The 15,632-nt window shown below is 49.0% G+C and overlaps 2 protein-coding genes across 2 annotated transcripts in view; both read left to right on the top strand.

Annotated features, from left to right (window-relative positions):
- LOC142571481 (uncharacterized) overlaps positions 1 to 15,632 on the top strand; it is a 102,989-nt gene that overhangs the window by 28,998 nt on the left and 58,359 nt on the right. Inside the window, exon 4 of the mRNA XM_075679868.1 lies at positions 8,164 to 8,309. Coding sequence (XP_075535983.1) covers positions 8,164 to 8,309 — 146 coding nt within the window. The remainder of the gene's footprint in view (positions 1 to 8,163; positions 8,310 to 15,632) is intronic.
- LOC142571480 (uncharacterized) overlaps positions 9,596 to 15,632 on the top strand; it is a 63,487-nt gene continuing 57,450 nt past the window's right edge. Inside the window, exon 1 of the mRNA XM_075679861.1 lies at positions 9,596 to 9,943. The gene's annotated coding sequence lies outside the window, so the exon portion shown is untranslated. The remainder of the gene's footprint in view (positions 9,944 to 15,632) is intronic.

Below are 15,632 nucleotides of genomic sequence, written 5' to 3'. Positions count from 1 at the left end.
TCTGTTCCATACCCTACATCCGCTCGTCTGAAGTTTCCATCCCCTTCGCTTTGTTTCTCGTGATCGCTTCTCCTTCGCTATCTACTCGCCGCTGTGGCTCAGTGGCTGTGGTTTTTTGTTTTTTGTTTTTTGCTGAGCGCCAGGTCGCAGGTTGGATTCTCTGCCGCGGTGGCCTCATTTCGAAGGGGGCGCCATGCAAGAACGCCGTTAAATAATCCCAGGTGGTCGAAATTAATCTGGGGCCCTCTCGTGGCCTTCGATTTGCTTATGGACGCTGCACGCCGCGATTTGATTTCGTTTTCTCTTACTCTGTCCAACCTGGCATTAGCTTTCCAGCGAACAGCCACTGCGCATCACCTCCTTGCTTGGTTGCCCAGGGTGTATTCGGGGTAGCATGCGGACCAACAAGCGAAACAAGCCTTGACGGGCGGCCGCAACGTTTATTCGAAAATAACAGGAAACAAGCAGAGTATTTCAGCTGTCGTTCTTGTTTCAAAACCCGGTTTTTGTTTCAATCAAAAGAAATTCAATTTTCGTGTCAATTCTTAAGGAGGCCGAACTTCACAAGTTATTTCGTTTAAAAAGAAAAAGCAAGAAAGATAACGAGAAAGCTGTGAGAAATTGCACACCATTATTGATTAGAACTTTATACATTGGGCTGTGTAACGAGAGAGAGAGAGAGAGAATATTTGGGTTTGTAGTTTACATATTTACGGTGAGATTAAGTCCATGTCACGCAGATTGCGAAATAACTCGAAATAATGCAGGAATATACACAAGATTGCACAATGAAAACGCAATAAATTAGAGAGCGAACAATCAGCCAATAAATATTTTAACTAGCGATTCGGCGAAAGCAGCAAGCCGGAAACTGCGTATATTATGCGAAACCAGTCACTTTGCTCCTGGGTGTCTATCCGGGCTTGCGTTCTCGATCAGTCACTTTCTGGAATACCTTAATTTTTGCGTGAATTTGATGGTGTGACGGAATCCCGTCGGGTCGGGATTTAACATGGTGAAACAAAGCGAAACACCGACCACGATACATTTAAGAATGTTAACGTTTCGGCTTCCCCCACGGGAGCCTTCTTCACAAATGAGACTAAATGCTATAAAATGGTCGCTTAAGTATGTCGTATGACGTGTCCGAGACACCTGGCGCAAACAGGTGACGAATTTCCATCGTTTGGATGAAAAGTGTCCGTCGTGGTTTGTATATAGAGTGACTCTACATAAAGACGCATATTTCGGTTCTTTTCATTGGCAGTCACACGTACCTGATCCCAGTTAATAGAATGCCCTACCCGCCGCGGTTGCTTAATGCCTACGGTGTTGGGCTGCTAAGTGCGAGGTCGCGGAATCGTATCCCGGCCACGGCGGCCGCATTTCGATGGGGGCGAAATGCGAAAACACCCGTGTACTTAGGTTTAGGTGCGCGTTAAGAACCCCAGGTGGTCCAAATTTCCGAAGTACCCCACTACGGCGTGCTTCATAATCAGGTCGTGGTTTTGGCACGTAGAACCATATAATTTCATTTTTTTTGATGCCCTGGCGAAGCACAATGTTTAGAAAGCGCGCTCGAAAACACGTGTTACTTGAGGTCGTTTTAATGCTGCTTGAGGCTTCTCTCGAAGTTCCCGCTTTTTCACCGACGTATACGAACAGGAGAGGTATTCTGTAGGTATCCACTTAGTGCACTGTCCATTTCAGCCGCTGCTGATTGGCTGGGGCCGCTCGTCTCCTCCTCGCTCGTACAGCTGCATCCAATCAGCAGCGGCCAAAATGGACAGTCCACTAGGTGGACTCTTACAGAGTACTCCCCCCCCCCCCTCCCTCCTCAGACCGCGCATGGAATGGCATACGCTACACCCGGGAACCTTTCGCTCTTCAGTTTCTCCTTCACGCTCACAAGATGTTGTGGGACGTGATGCCCATTGTCACGCGAACAACGTGCATCCCGTTGATTGCTTGGTCTATCAGGGGAGACTCGATCGCTATCTATCGATGTGCGCTGACTCGTCAAACCTGTGCTGCGTTGTTACAAGCTTCGAAGCGGGCTAGCCGGTGATGAAGGCGCAGCAGAAAGCACTGTCCGGCAACAGCTTCCGGCTTCTGCCTGTATTTCAGCAATGTCGCCGTCCTGTTTACTTTCAACCCGAATAATTGAAAGCGAGTCAGACGCAGGAAGTAGCGAGAGCTGAAAAGTGTGATTATTGGGAACGAGGTGTGGGGGTAATAGTACCGAGGAGGGGCGCTCCGAGTTGTGACGTGTCTTCGACATCAGCAACATGTCTCATATCCGCTATCTTCATGAGGGTGCGGTTTTTTTTTTTGCACTGCATCTGTTGCTGTATCCGAGTTTATTGTATTATGTGTCTCGCTTTATGCGTTGCTTCAATAAAAAAAAAAAAGAATGTGGTATGCGTAAGGGGGGAGGGGGAAATTCCTTAGCCATGGTTATGGTAGACAATGTAATGCCCGGAGGTTTCCGGTTTTAATTTTGGGTTCCTTCACATAGCCAGGAGCACGAGTGTTCTTGCGTCCGGCCCCTTCGAAATGCGGCTGCCGCAGCCGGTAATCGAACCCGCAACTTCGTGCTCATCCGCAGCTCACCATGACCATTGTGTACAGCGTCGGTTGCCGCAGAGTTCACTATAGAGTTACTGCTTAGTTTTGATAATGCTTAAATGCGTCACATTCGTCGTGCTAAAAGCGGTCATTCTCCGTAGAAACAGTCAGAGGACCCGATTTTTGCACCTCCCAACTTGCAGCGCCGTCTGCTCGCGGCTCTTGGAAACAGATGACACAGCTTCGGGAGAAGAGAGTGCACCGGCACGGTAGCCTTCTCTCTTCCTTGTTGGCTGTCGTGGCCTATTCTGGCATGCTCATCTCTGCACAGTTTTAATGAGAGAATTGAAAGTTTTTATGCTATACAGTGCCCGGGCGTGATTCCCGAAGATGCAGCGGCGTTGTGACATGCCTCTCTTTTTTTCTTTTTTTCGACGCCGCTGTTGCCTATCTCAAACTTTTGTTTCCTCGCATGATTCGTGTGTTCGTCTGGCCGATGCTGCGTGTTCGATGCACATAGGGCGTTGCTCTGCGCTTTTCGACAGCGTGTCCATGTGCGCTAACCGATGCTGTGGCCACCTTTTCACGGGCTGTCGACATCGGCGGCATTTCGCTGTTATACGCTTCTTTGTAGCCTCAATTGCCTCCGCACGGCCGCACACGCGGCCGGGGTCTCCGCCTTACTATTTCATCATCATCATCATCATTTGTATACTTCCTTCGCCCACACTCTCTGGTTCGGTGGATTGTGTAATCTGCGGGCGTTGTCTGGCGAATTCGCTCGAAAGGACTTGAAGACAAATCTGCTCGGAGCGGCTCGCACCACGGGATCGTAGCGTGTAAAACAGTCGTTTCAGCTAGGTTTCGACTACGGTGCATACTATAGGCTTTGTGGGAAAGTGACGCATAGGAGAACAATGCATTCCTGCCACATATTTGGCGAGGCATATCTATAAAGTGGTGCTATGATCTCCGGATTCCTATGCTTGGAGGACAAGCCTTGAGCGCCCACCTTCTTCGGTATGACAATTACTACATGCATGCCAAAGCCAACAAATAAGTAAATTGACATTAGTTAATTTAACAGCTTTTAGGCTATTACGCAATTCTCGACATTTACCGCCGTTAATAAAGTGTTGCCGAAAAAATAAAAAGGAAACTGTACTGCGTCTGAAATGCGAGCATTGCCTTTACATCGAGCACCTCGTTGTCGTTTGTATATGCTGACATGTGATGTACTTGGTTCTTGCTTGTGACAAGTATGACCACACCAACTGAATGTCAGTGAACTTGGTGAACTAATTGTGGGGTCCAGCGCATGATTTTTCGATTCCAATCTCCAGTGCGTACCGTACACTTCGGCCGTATTGCCTCAAGTAGAGTTGCGTTCGGCGGCTACCTGAATACGTGACCGCTTGTCACTTCTTTAATAGAGATTTTTTTTTTTAAAATCAAAGCATACGTGCGTAAGTTTACCTAGCTTCGTTTCTCCCCCTTTGCTGTCGCGCCGTATACTTCAAGCGTTGTCACCGTCTCCGCCCGAGACTGTTACACGTCGCTCGGTACATATCGTGTAATTCCAAGGTGGGTGACCCGTTTGTTGTTTCTCTTACTCCGAAGTATCGTGAGAGAAGAAGCAGTTGGCCCATCATTGCCACTGGCTACATAGCTTGGTGTACCACGAATGCGTGCGTAATGTGCATTTGTGTCCTCGACTGGGCATATTACGGTCTACGTACAGAAGGGAGCTTATCAGGGGGAGCGTGTCGCCTACACACAATATATATCAATACACTTATAGTGAAAGCTACAGAGCGTGCCCTGGTGATCAAGAATGCGCTCGAGACCGAGTATCTCACGTTTACGGACATTTGGCGCATTCACATTAACACGCTTCTGGTTAGCAGACGGAATCTGCCACTGTTTCGCTGTGGCAAGGAGCAAAAGTGCAGTTGAACGCAACGGAACTGCCGACAGCGACTCTACGCAGCGGCCAAAGACGCTCCAGCGTACTGGCCGCGGAGCAGAGATTGCGAGATTTGTGTTCAACTGACCGTGACACGGAGGTTACGAGCTTCTCCATAAGCCCTCGGCCTTCGCGCGCTGCGTGTTTCGTCGCTCACGCGAGCGTGTGCTCGGGACCCGGGGCTGCATTCATGCCCCCTGCGCGGAGCCGAGCGTTTGACCTCCCGATCTCGCGCTGTACTCACGGTGGGCTCCGACGTGGTCACGCGCTCGACCGGGGGCGAGTGGCCAGGCGATCGCCGTCGCTCGCTGAAGTGCGGCCAACGCGGCATCCAGCAGCGGTAGCGAGGCGACCCACCCGCGACGCTCGTCGACGGCCCTCTCCATGCGCCGAAGGGTCGGCAGTCGGGGTCGTGCAGCTGTCCGCTGCCCCTGTCGTCGGTAAACTCGCAGCGCGGACTCTCGTGTTTGCTCGCGTCCTCTGGGCGACACCGGCACTCGTTGCCGCGCTGGCGCGCCCCGGCCGATCCGTTTCTGCAAGTCATGCCGCAGCGGGAACCGACCCGCAAAAGCCAGCCAGCCGGCAGGAAGGCCGCTCTTATGCACACGAGGGCCTCCGCGTACGACTGCTGTGAAGCACACTGGCGGATGCGCGACCACCCTCGTCCGGGGAGGCATTTTTTTTACACTAACCGGATCCTAATTCAAAGGGTATCGGCCGACCATGCAGTGCTCCGGTTATTGTGGCACGCGCTTTGGTGAACCGTTGTGCGTATCGGCCATAATATACTTTGTTACCGTGCTTCGACTACAATCTTCGCCATCAATCTGGCCCTTGTGCGGTTTATTTCTTGCTGCCTTGCTAAGCATTGCGCTTTTTTGAGTTGCCACACTTTGTCAGACGACTTCGTCTGCGAACGAGCGAGCAGCTTGTCCGAATTTTCTTACAGGAACTGCTTGCGAGTAAAAAGTCCACCGAGCTTCCCCGCAGTAAATTTGATGAGGGGAATGAAGTAGCTTATGTAAGGGGGAGTTATGTTTGAGTCGAGGTTCGTTCCAGTTGAATCCTTGCCATGACTAAGCGTGGTTGGAAAGATTGATCGTTTTGCTTGTAGTTGCGGACCCTGTTGGGTGCAGGAATTTTATAAGTGCGCGCCTTCTCCCAGGTATATCGCCATGGTTTCTCCACTGTGCCTGAGAGGTTGCTTCGCCGTCTCCTCGTCGTCGCATTAAGCGGCGAGCGCAGGGATGTGTGGCGGGTGTTCGACGCGCTGCTGGGCGCGGGTCCAACGTGCGTGTGTTTGCACCGTCGCGTCTCCTCCTCATCAGCAACACAATGGATGCACCCCACGTGTGTGCGCGTGGCGTGCCACACGAGATAACTTCTCCCGAGACGGAACGGTCGTCGCCGCGTGCGTGTGTGTGCGTAGCCAAGGCAGGTCAGAGGAGGGTTACGCTTGCACGCTTAGCGAGGCGGGCGCTCTGGTATACAGGGAGCGTGGGTTGCGCTCCCATAAGCCGCCTCGCGTCTCTGTTTGGGTTTACGTCTCTTTTAATTAGCATCGGGTTCCTGGGGCGGAGCTCCTTGCATTTCTTGGCATTATTCTTTTTTCGGTCTTGCGCATGCTCTTACTTTGACTGCTGGTGACGCGTCTTCTACCTGTTCTTTGGAAGAGGACTTCGTCAGCTGGAGACGTCACCGGAAGGTTGCTACATGCTTAACGACGATGCGACAAAAATAAATAAATAAACAGGCAGGCAGCTTTGAGTCACTAGCATTTAGGTCTACTAAACGACACCCATTACACTGCTGGGCGCATCTGCAAGAAAGCAGGAAGACAGTAGACAAAAAATTACATACAGTACCGACCATGATAAACGCAGCGGCAAGCACGCACGAAAAAAAAAAAAGGAAAAAAAGGAAACAAGTTCGGGGGAACGATCGAGACTGCATTATACAAATAATTCACGTATAACTTTGTTGGCCTACGTAAGGATATCAGCACGTAGTTCGTAGTGATACCGTACACTAGTTAACCGGGTAGGGCTATAATATAGAATTTCAGGAGGTTGAAATAAAGTTCATTGTTGGAGCCGCAAGAAACACTCACAAGTTTATAAATTGATAATATATACTTCCTGTCAACATAGTACGATTGGATTTCGTGTGACGTGAGTTCAACTACGAATTTGTTGTTATAGGAATATATGGACGGTTGCATTACAATGTTCATAATCTACAATTACTATTACGAAGCTATGGCGCGAGCTCGGTATTAGCGTTGTGGGTGAGGTATGTTTGATCCTTAATTATGACTTGGACGGTTGCCTGTGAACCAGCACTGAACGATCAGGGGCACGTTGACCGTTGTCCTGACGTCACTAGAACTGGTTCCTGGCATAAGCAAAAAACAAACTGCGCCATAGGATTTATACTTGCGTTCTGCATAAGTTACGTTTTCCTTTCGCACATCTAGGTTGTACTCGTAAATTATTGGGTTCTTTGTGCGCATGTTTTATGTTTATTTTGAAACATCTACTGAAGTCCCTGTTTGTAGTTTATGGGGTGTAAAAACAAAACAAAATGACGATAAAAAAAGCAAGATGCTTTATGTTATCGAAGAAATAACCTAGAAACTGGGCACGTTCTTCTGGAACACCTGTATTGTTAGTCTGTTTCTGTCCTATGTTTCCACGTGGCCTTTGTTTTGATCGAAGTACTGTTAAAATACAGAACACTTGGCTGCGCTGCGCATTGCTATGTCGATAGCAACTGTAGCCTTCGGTTAAGTTTTACTGCCGTGATAAAATACAACCAAATGCGTAATTTAGGCTAGCTGTTTTGCCCATTCGTGCCTCACTATAATACGTTTCATACTCAGCAGGCAACGCTGCCGAAAGCTACTCAAGTAGTGCGGCCATAGAACTTAAAAAGTCTCACTCCGCGAGTTTCGCAACGCAGGTGATCTTGATGTGCAACAAAACTTTTCGTCGGAATAACTTTCACATATTATGAGTACAATTTGTGAACTTACGGTTACGCCCGGTCACGTGTTAGTTGGGCAGATTTCGTCGCGAGCGAAATAGTGCGCTCTGTCCGCCCGTCGCAGGAACGCGTCACTCCGCTCGTTTAGTGGTAAATATAGGTCCAGATCTGTGACTCCTTTCATGTTATAGACACTTTATACTATGCGACATAAAATAATGAGACGACGTCATATCGAATTACGTTCGAATTACATGGCGCATACGAGTTCTTTCTTCCGTATGTGACGCACTATTTTTTTTTCGTCGCACATGTGAGCACTGAGAGACTTTTCTTATAACCTGCGTAGCGCTGCCAGTTATATATGAGACGCAGTGTGCAGATCTCGCCATCGCGTGCCTTTATACCAGTGCATAAATGATGGACGGTCTTACAAGATATTTTGTTACATCAGCACTTGTTTCAGGTAGTTTAGAGATCATGTCTTCCTTTCGTGACCGCGGTTCGCTCTCGTTTTCCTGTCCTTGTCCTCTTGGCTGATTTCGGCCGAAATGAAGCAGAAACGCGAAATGCTATTGCAGATTGCGAAAAGTGGGCACATGTGGAGTGGAGGTTTAAAAAAAAAAAATGCGTTTATGTCGCAGACAACCACGGAGCGGCAGCTGCGGAACTTGCGCGTGGAGAACCCCGAGTTCAGCGACGTGCTGAGCTCCCTGGACGTCCAGTCACAGCACCGCGAGAAACGCAGAGTCACTAAAAAAGTAAAGAGTTTCGACGCCGCCAACTACAAGTACGCAGCTCTTTCACTCACTCTGTAACTGTCTTGTTTTGAACGCGTCTGTACCTGTTAGGTAATTCTCATGATGAAGTCGGAAAATTTGTTCGTTAGAAGCTCGAACAGCAGGTAGTACCTTTCACTTCTGATAAATTATTTTTTTTGTAATTGCCATACATAACTAGAACTTTTATTCTCAATCCTAGTTTGCTTTGTCTAAAGCGCTGCAGTGTGGAAATCCGTCACTGGCAGTTCCGGACCGTGTCGCTGGCTTCGCGTTTAAACAGACTCCACATGGCTAGGCAGCGACTACGTGATCCAGAGCTGCCTGTGTGACTTTACAATCGCTTAACTGTAGTTACGTTTACACACTTTCAAGTGATTCCTACCGTCATGTCTTTTGTTGAGCACAACGCTGTGTTCCCTATTCATTGCCTGCAGTATTATGTGTGTTCCGGTTTACCCTGCATTTTTCAGCACTACAGGGCGTTCAAGACAGTGACGTCGGCAGTGGAGCACGACTGTGTACCGCGCTGGACCTCACGGCCAAGGCAATCATAAAAGTGACGACGTTTGCGGCGTTACACGTAGCTTTAGCCCGTAGCAGAGATTACTATCATCTTCTCCTTTTCTTTTTCTACATCATCTAGCTATAGTATTCGGTTTACTATCTGTGTGACTCGTGATTTAGTTAATTATGCTTCACGACGTAGTCGGAGTGGTTTGAACATGACCCAATGAGCTGCTTGTTTAGTTTTAAGTGACCTGTCATTGCACCAAAGCACAGGACTGACTACATTTAGTGGAGCGATGAAGGAGGCTTAGTTGGTGCACATTCATTGTTGCACTTCGTCTTTCCTTCTCGTAGTCGGTCATATATCCAGTGTTAAAACTCAGCGCAATATAGTCATGACTGACAACAGCTAAAGCGAGTCGTCTTGGCGATGTAAAGTCGCCATCAATACTTTACGGAACGCAGGTTCTCGGAAAAAAACGACATCCGCAGCGCGTGGGCGCCCGTAATGTGGCGTTCACGTGGTGTTCACTCCTTAAAGAGGCTACACGCCAGAACTAAGCATAAATCGAGCTTTTTCTCATCTTTTCTTTTTCTGAGAGCGCCGCCCAGAGAGTACATAAATTGACACCGACGGTGTGTGAACGCATTAAAGGCCCACCGCTACCCCCAAGTTTCGAATCTTTAAAGAACGAAGGCAAAGACCCCCCCCCCCCCTCCGTTTTTTTTTTATAAAAGAAAAGAAAACGTATTCGACTCGTCGGTTGGCAGCAAGGCGTCTTACGATGGTCAAGTTTTTCCGCTGTGGGGCGTGCACCCTTATCTCGCTTCACAATAGAACACATGGTTCGCCTTCTGCGCATGCCGGCGACGGCGTTTGGTGACGAGCATCTATGTTTTCGCGGGCACGCAAACAGTCACGTGGGCATCGCTTTAAACTCATAAAACATCAAAATTCCGGCACGCTCTTCTATACTCGACTTACATATTGCGGCGTTGTCGTATGCGCCGTCACTTTTTGTTCAGTTTTCTTTCAAGACGGTGGCCCGCTCCTGGCTTGGCTGCACAGTGCCGTGTCGGCTGCTTGATTCAGCTTGGAAAGTGCGCCGACCGAGGCTTCGCTACTGTCAGCAGAGTAAGTTTTCCTTTCACGACCGCGCTGCATCTTTTTTTTCTGTTCGTTTGGCAAGCACTTTCTAGTTAATATGTTTCTGTATAATGTATTCCGGGTTCCGTTTTTTTTAGACTTGCTATAAGCGAATGTAAGTATGTTGTAGCGACTCCGCCTTACTGGTGTCATTTATCGAGTCATTGCATATTTCTTCGAGTTGCGCTTTCAGTGCCGAATATTGGGCTTCGTGTGGCAGCGTGCTTTGCAAGTGCTCATCTGTGCTGCCTCATTCTGTGAAGCGTTTCGCTCTCTGCGACACTCATTGTTCTCGACATCATTGCTGGCAATGAAAGGCAATAGGAAAATGCGCGTTGTGTGTGTCCACGTATCGACCTGTGTATGGAAATACCATTTGATGATCGGCTGCGACGTTGAGTCCATCGCACTGCAGGGTGACATAATAAATTAAATATGAATTCATCTATTTCTCCATGCAGTGAAAGAGAATTTTGTTACACGAGGTTCGATTATGCCTTGAGACGTTGAACATTACAAACTTGGCATAATGACTAAAAGGCGAGCAAGTCTGTGCATTTTCATAGCTTATCTGGGCGGCCCAACACAACTCAGGTGCAAGAGATACTAGAAGGTACACAGGGCCTTTCTCCACATCCCATGTCTCGCCTCCCCCTCCCCCCCCCCCCTTTTTTTTTTTTGCGCGCGTGTTCTCTTGCCTAGGTTGTGCCGCGGTGACCAATAGCTATCAATAAATAACTTCTTTTCGGGTTTAAATTGATATGTTTGATGACAGTTACACGATTCTTGCCGACTGCATAGTGTTCGCAAGTGCGGCGTCTTAGCAAAAACACATTTTGTTTCTGAAGGAGGTAACGCAGCTTTTCTTTTCCTTTCTTTGCTCGCGCTTGCGTGCCGCATTCTGATTGCGTCAGATAAGATGCGCACGCGGTTTCATTCGATTGCCACTGCTGTCGCTGGAGTGTCATTTTAAACGCTACCTTACGATAGATCGAACTCCCACGGTCTGCACACCGAAAAAGCACCGCGCCTGTGATGCTTACGCAGCTTCCAGTCGCATCGCACTGCGTTCCGTGTGTACAGGTTGTCCCAGCTAAGTTTAGTCAAGCCCTTAAAAAAAAAATTGAAAAAGAAAAATGGTGCGAGACCCGATTTTAAGACCTCCGGTGTTTAGTCGTCAGATGTCTGACGACCGAACACCCAGGTCTTATGATGGTATCTTGCACCGTTCTTTTTATTTTTTACACCTAGGTCTTATGATGGTATCTTGCACCGTTCTTTTTATTTTTTAACTCTTTCTTTTTTTGTTGTTGTTGTTGTTGAAGGGCTTGGCTAAAGTTAGCTGGGACACCCTATACACATGGAAAGTATGTGGCCTGGCTGGTTGGTATTGATGCACGATGTTTAACAGTGCGAACGTCACAGGGGACAGCGGAAGAGGCGACAGACAGGCGCAGGCTCCCAACTGTTTTCGGCGCCGCCTTAAAGTTCTCGCACCAGCTCGCCGTGACGTCATGTGTTCTGATGCCATCTGCTCGCGCCTGGTTAATTTTTGGACGATTGACGCCGTCTGCGTTTTATTCTGACGCAGCCCAATTCTGAACGTAACAAGTTTTGACAACTCCTGCTAGCCCGAACACGAGAAAATGTATTGAAATCCGTATTGTCACACTGACGTACTGGCGCTAGGATTCCAATGTATTAACGCCAAGTTTTCAAATAGTTTTCAAAGAATGCTTAATCGGTCTAAACTGATTTTGTCCTTCTCTTTAGTGCCGCTTTAAATTTTGCTCCGTAAAGGCTTTGCTATACTGGCTGCTGACACCGATCTTTGTTCCAACCAAATACTTTTAACGGTCCCATGACTGTGAATACAGCGGGAGAACTTCGAGAGAATGTCCGGGCTCACCGCGAGCGATATGCAGCGAGATACTGACGACATCCGTATATACATCGCGATAACTCTTCCACCAGACGAAAGAACGCATGTTTCGACTGGCAGCTAGTTAAGTTCAAGTGTGAAAAAAAAAAAAAAACTACTACTGTGACTCTTGGTAGGCTTCTGTTAGTAAACGTAGGTTTAAGAAGTTTACGCCTGTGAACATTTGTTTGTCGTAATTTTAGTTTTATTCATTCTCGCTGCAAAAGGCATTCTCACAACGCCCCCTCTTTCCTCACGGGGGTCATACGTGTGCCTCTCGCGTTGAAAAAAATTTAACAAATCGTTCAATGTTGTTGCTATTATTAGTAGTTGTAGTGAGATGGAACCAGTCTTTTGTTTTTCAAACGAGAAGCACACGTGCGCCCCCGTGACGAAAGAGGGGGGCGTTGTCAGACTTGGTTCAGGCGCTACTAGTACGGCGTCTTGTTCGAAGCCCTGAGTCAATCTCGAGTGATCTGTTTACCTGGGCTTAATTTCCTACACACATGGCGGCTACACGGCAGCCATTATCCGCCATGTTGGCTCTCTGATTAGCTGTTGAGAGGCGCGTTTTTCGAAATTTGGGCCGCGAAGCAGAACTTTTGCAAAACGCAATTTTGCGTTTTCATCAAGATGACGAAACGTGATGTGAAGCGCCATACATTTTCGAATAAATATTGTTTAAGTTCCTTGGAACCTATATTGCGCTGCCAGTGGTTGAAGAAAGTGAACGGTAACGTGCAAAAGCCGGTGCAATTGAATATGCAATTTCTCGAATACGTGGTGGCGTTTTGAGATAGCCGCCATGTCAGCTCGTTGTTTGTAAGGGGTAATATCACGTGAGTAGCGTCACAGCATCCTTTTGCAGTTCAATGTACGAGACATCTTGCGTTTTGGAACAAAAGCCGCATTATGCTCCCAGCATTTTATTTTTTCGTGTAATACACGGGAACATCAATCTCTGAAACTGTTGAGTGGCAAGTGTTGGGTGTACGGGCTTCTGTTACGCCGCACCACTGCGGCTAACCATTGAAATTCTCATGTCCAGAGGTCAAAATCGGAAGTCTCTATAGGACCTCTGTTTGTAAACATCAAAGCGGCCTATATATAATATGTAGATGGATAGATAGACGCATAGAGCTAGCTTTCTCGTTTAGGATGGCGTCGTTCTCCGTCCGGTTGCCTTTCTCGCTGCCAGTGTAAGCAGCGCGCCTGTGGAATGACTGAAGCAAGGGCGGTGTCGTGGATCGATCAAGACGGCCGTTTTCAACGGCCGCTGGAACGCCAGTCATTTCGGTGAGGCGTTGTTCCGCACGCTGCGTAACGTATCCTTGAAAGTGATCGCCCGATGACACGGCTCCGGGCAGGGACGTACCCAGGAAATTTTTTTCAAGGGGTGAGGGGGGGAGGGGGGGTACGTAGAGAAGTGGCTACGTCAGGCAGCTCGACCGATAACTGTAGAAACATCATTAAAAAAAAAACACGGAATTGTTCTCCGGTCTGTTGCGTTTCGCCTGCGACACGTGGTTTTGCCGGCGCGACGGCGGCGGGGCGGCGGACATTTTGGCCTGATCGTCGTCACCGCAACACTCATCGCCAGGTGTTTCCAGGCGCGTCTGCGGCGATGCGACCGCCTAGGGATTTCGTTCCAGTCATTGTGCCCGAAACAGGCGAGGCCAAAGCAGGGATCTCCTTCCAGTTATTGGGCCCGAAACAGGCGATGCCAAAGCAGGGATCTCGTTCCAGTCATTGTGCCCGAAACAGGCGATGCCAAAGCAGGGACCATCTTCTCGTTACAGTCATTGTGTCCGACCGGCAGCGCCACGACAGTGTGCTGCGCAGCGCCACGACCAGGTGCTACGAGATCGTGCGCAGCGCCACGACATGGTGCTACGGCATCGCTACGACAGTGTGCGTCACCATTAGCCCATTGTACATTCACGTGCTCGTCTTTTGAGGGGTTCCTTCTTGCCCTCAACTGCGAGAGTATAAAAACAGCTGCCCCCGGACGCCAGAGGAGGGCTCCGATTTCTTCCGTTGAGTGAAGTGCTCTCCCGTCTCTCTACTTCGGTCAAACCTGACCGCCAACTCTTTGCGATGTTAAAATAAACAAGTTGTTTCGTTGTTACCTGTCGACTCATGCTTTGCCGGGACCTTCGGATGCTTGCAGTTGTACCCCAGGCCGCCAGGCCAACGCTACCCTTGGGGCTTGCGACCCAGGTACAACCACGGGCGTCAGCGCCGAGTTCCCAACAGATCGTACCAGCAGTCCGATCCAAACATCTGGTTGCCAGCGGTGGGATCGCCTACGACATCAAACAACTGTCTGCCAGCGGCGAGATCGCGACAACGGAGGCCAGCAGCAAAGAGATGCAGTTGACTGTATGCTGAGCAGCTCAACGTCGATCCGGGAGCAGTGCAACGAGCCCTGTGTGACGACTGGTTGCCTGCAGCGGAACGACTGCGCGGAATTCCTGCCTGCGAGGTTTGGTGAGTGCGGGACTTTCTTCTACTGAGCTTTGCCAGGCTTTTTGTTAGTGTCAGAAACAGAGCTGGTAATTGTGGTTGTCGTTGCTGCCGGGTTAGTTTGCGGCAAGACAATAGTAAGCAGTAGAGAAAGCAGCATTCAGAGCAGCCATGGATTTGAAGTCGTTGCGCAAACCGAAATTGTTGGAGCTTGCAAGAGAGTTGGGTCTGGATGTCTCAGACAAACTAAGAAAACCGGAACTGATAACGGCTATTCTTGAGTTAGAGGCTGAGGATGACGAGCTGTCGGAATGCCTTGAGACTATTGAGGAGAGGTCAAAAAGACAGGAGCGCGAACTTAAAGAGCAGAAAGAAAAAGAAGAGCGCGAACACGCTTTGGAAATGAAGCGTCTCGAGGTAGAGATGGAACGCGCTCGTAATGGAAGTCAGGCACACGGTGCAGGAGAACGCGTATTGTTCAAAATGACTGACCTGATGCGGCCGTTTAAGCTTGGAGAGGACATTGGTTTGTTCCTGGTTAACTTTGAGCGAACGTGCGAGAAGCAGGGGTTCTCTCGGGAAACGTGGCCACAGCGCTTGCTCACTTTGTTACCCGGCGAGGCGGCCGACGTAGTCGCTCGCTTGGATAGAGAGGAAGCAGAGGATTTCGACAAAGTAAAATCGAGTCTGCTAAAAAAGTACCGGCTGTCTGCGGAAGCGTTCCGTCGGAAGTTTCGGGAAAATGAGAAAGGCAAAAGTGAGTCATATACAGAGTTTGCGTATAGGCTTATGTCGAACATGCAGGAGTGGCTCAAAGAAGAGAAAGCGTTTGGTGACCACGATAAAGTTCTGCAGTGTTTCGGGCTAGAACAGTTTTATAGTCGGTTACCGGAGAACGTGCGATACTGGGTCTTGGATAGGCCAGACGTGAGTACGGTGGCTAGAGCCGCTGAGCTAGCCGAGGAGTTTGTGACGCGTCGAGCTCGCGGAGCTAAGGACGGTCAAAAGGGTGAATTTGGCTCGAAGTTTGAGAGGCCAAGGTTCACGCCCATGAGATTTAAGGGGGACACGCGTAGTGAGGATGCGAGTGAAAGCAATCCGACCAAACGTAAAGAGACGGCAGCCGAAGCCGAACGCAGAAAGCGGTTCGAGATGAGGCGAGCGGGCGTTTGTTATACGTGCCAGAAGCCGGGTCACTTTTCGGCGCAGTGTCCGGAAACAACACCAAGAGTTGTGTTTTTTTCAATAGGCAGCACTGACGAGAACATGAAGCTTCTTGAGCCTTACATG

The sequence above is a fragment of the Dermacentor variabilis genome, chromosome 2 (genome assembly GCF_050947875.1).
Source record: "Dermacentor variabilis isolate Ectoservices chromosome 2, ASM5094787v1, whole genome shotgun sequence".
Taxonomy (NCBI): domain Eukaryota; kingdom Metazoa; phylum Arthropoda; class Arachnida; order Ixodida; family Ixodidae; genus Dermacentor; species Dermacentor variabilis.
Note: the sequence above shows the minus strand (reverse complement) of the source record. Positions and strands in the feature narration are given on the sequence as shown.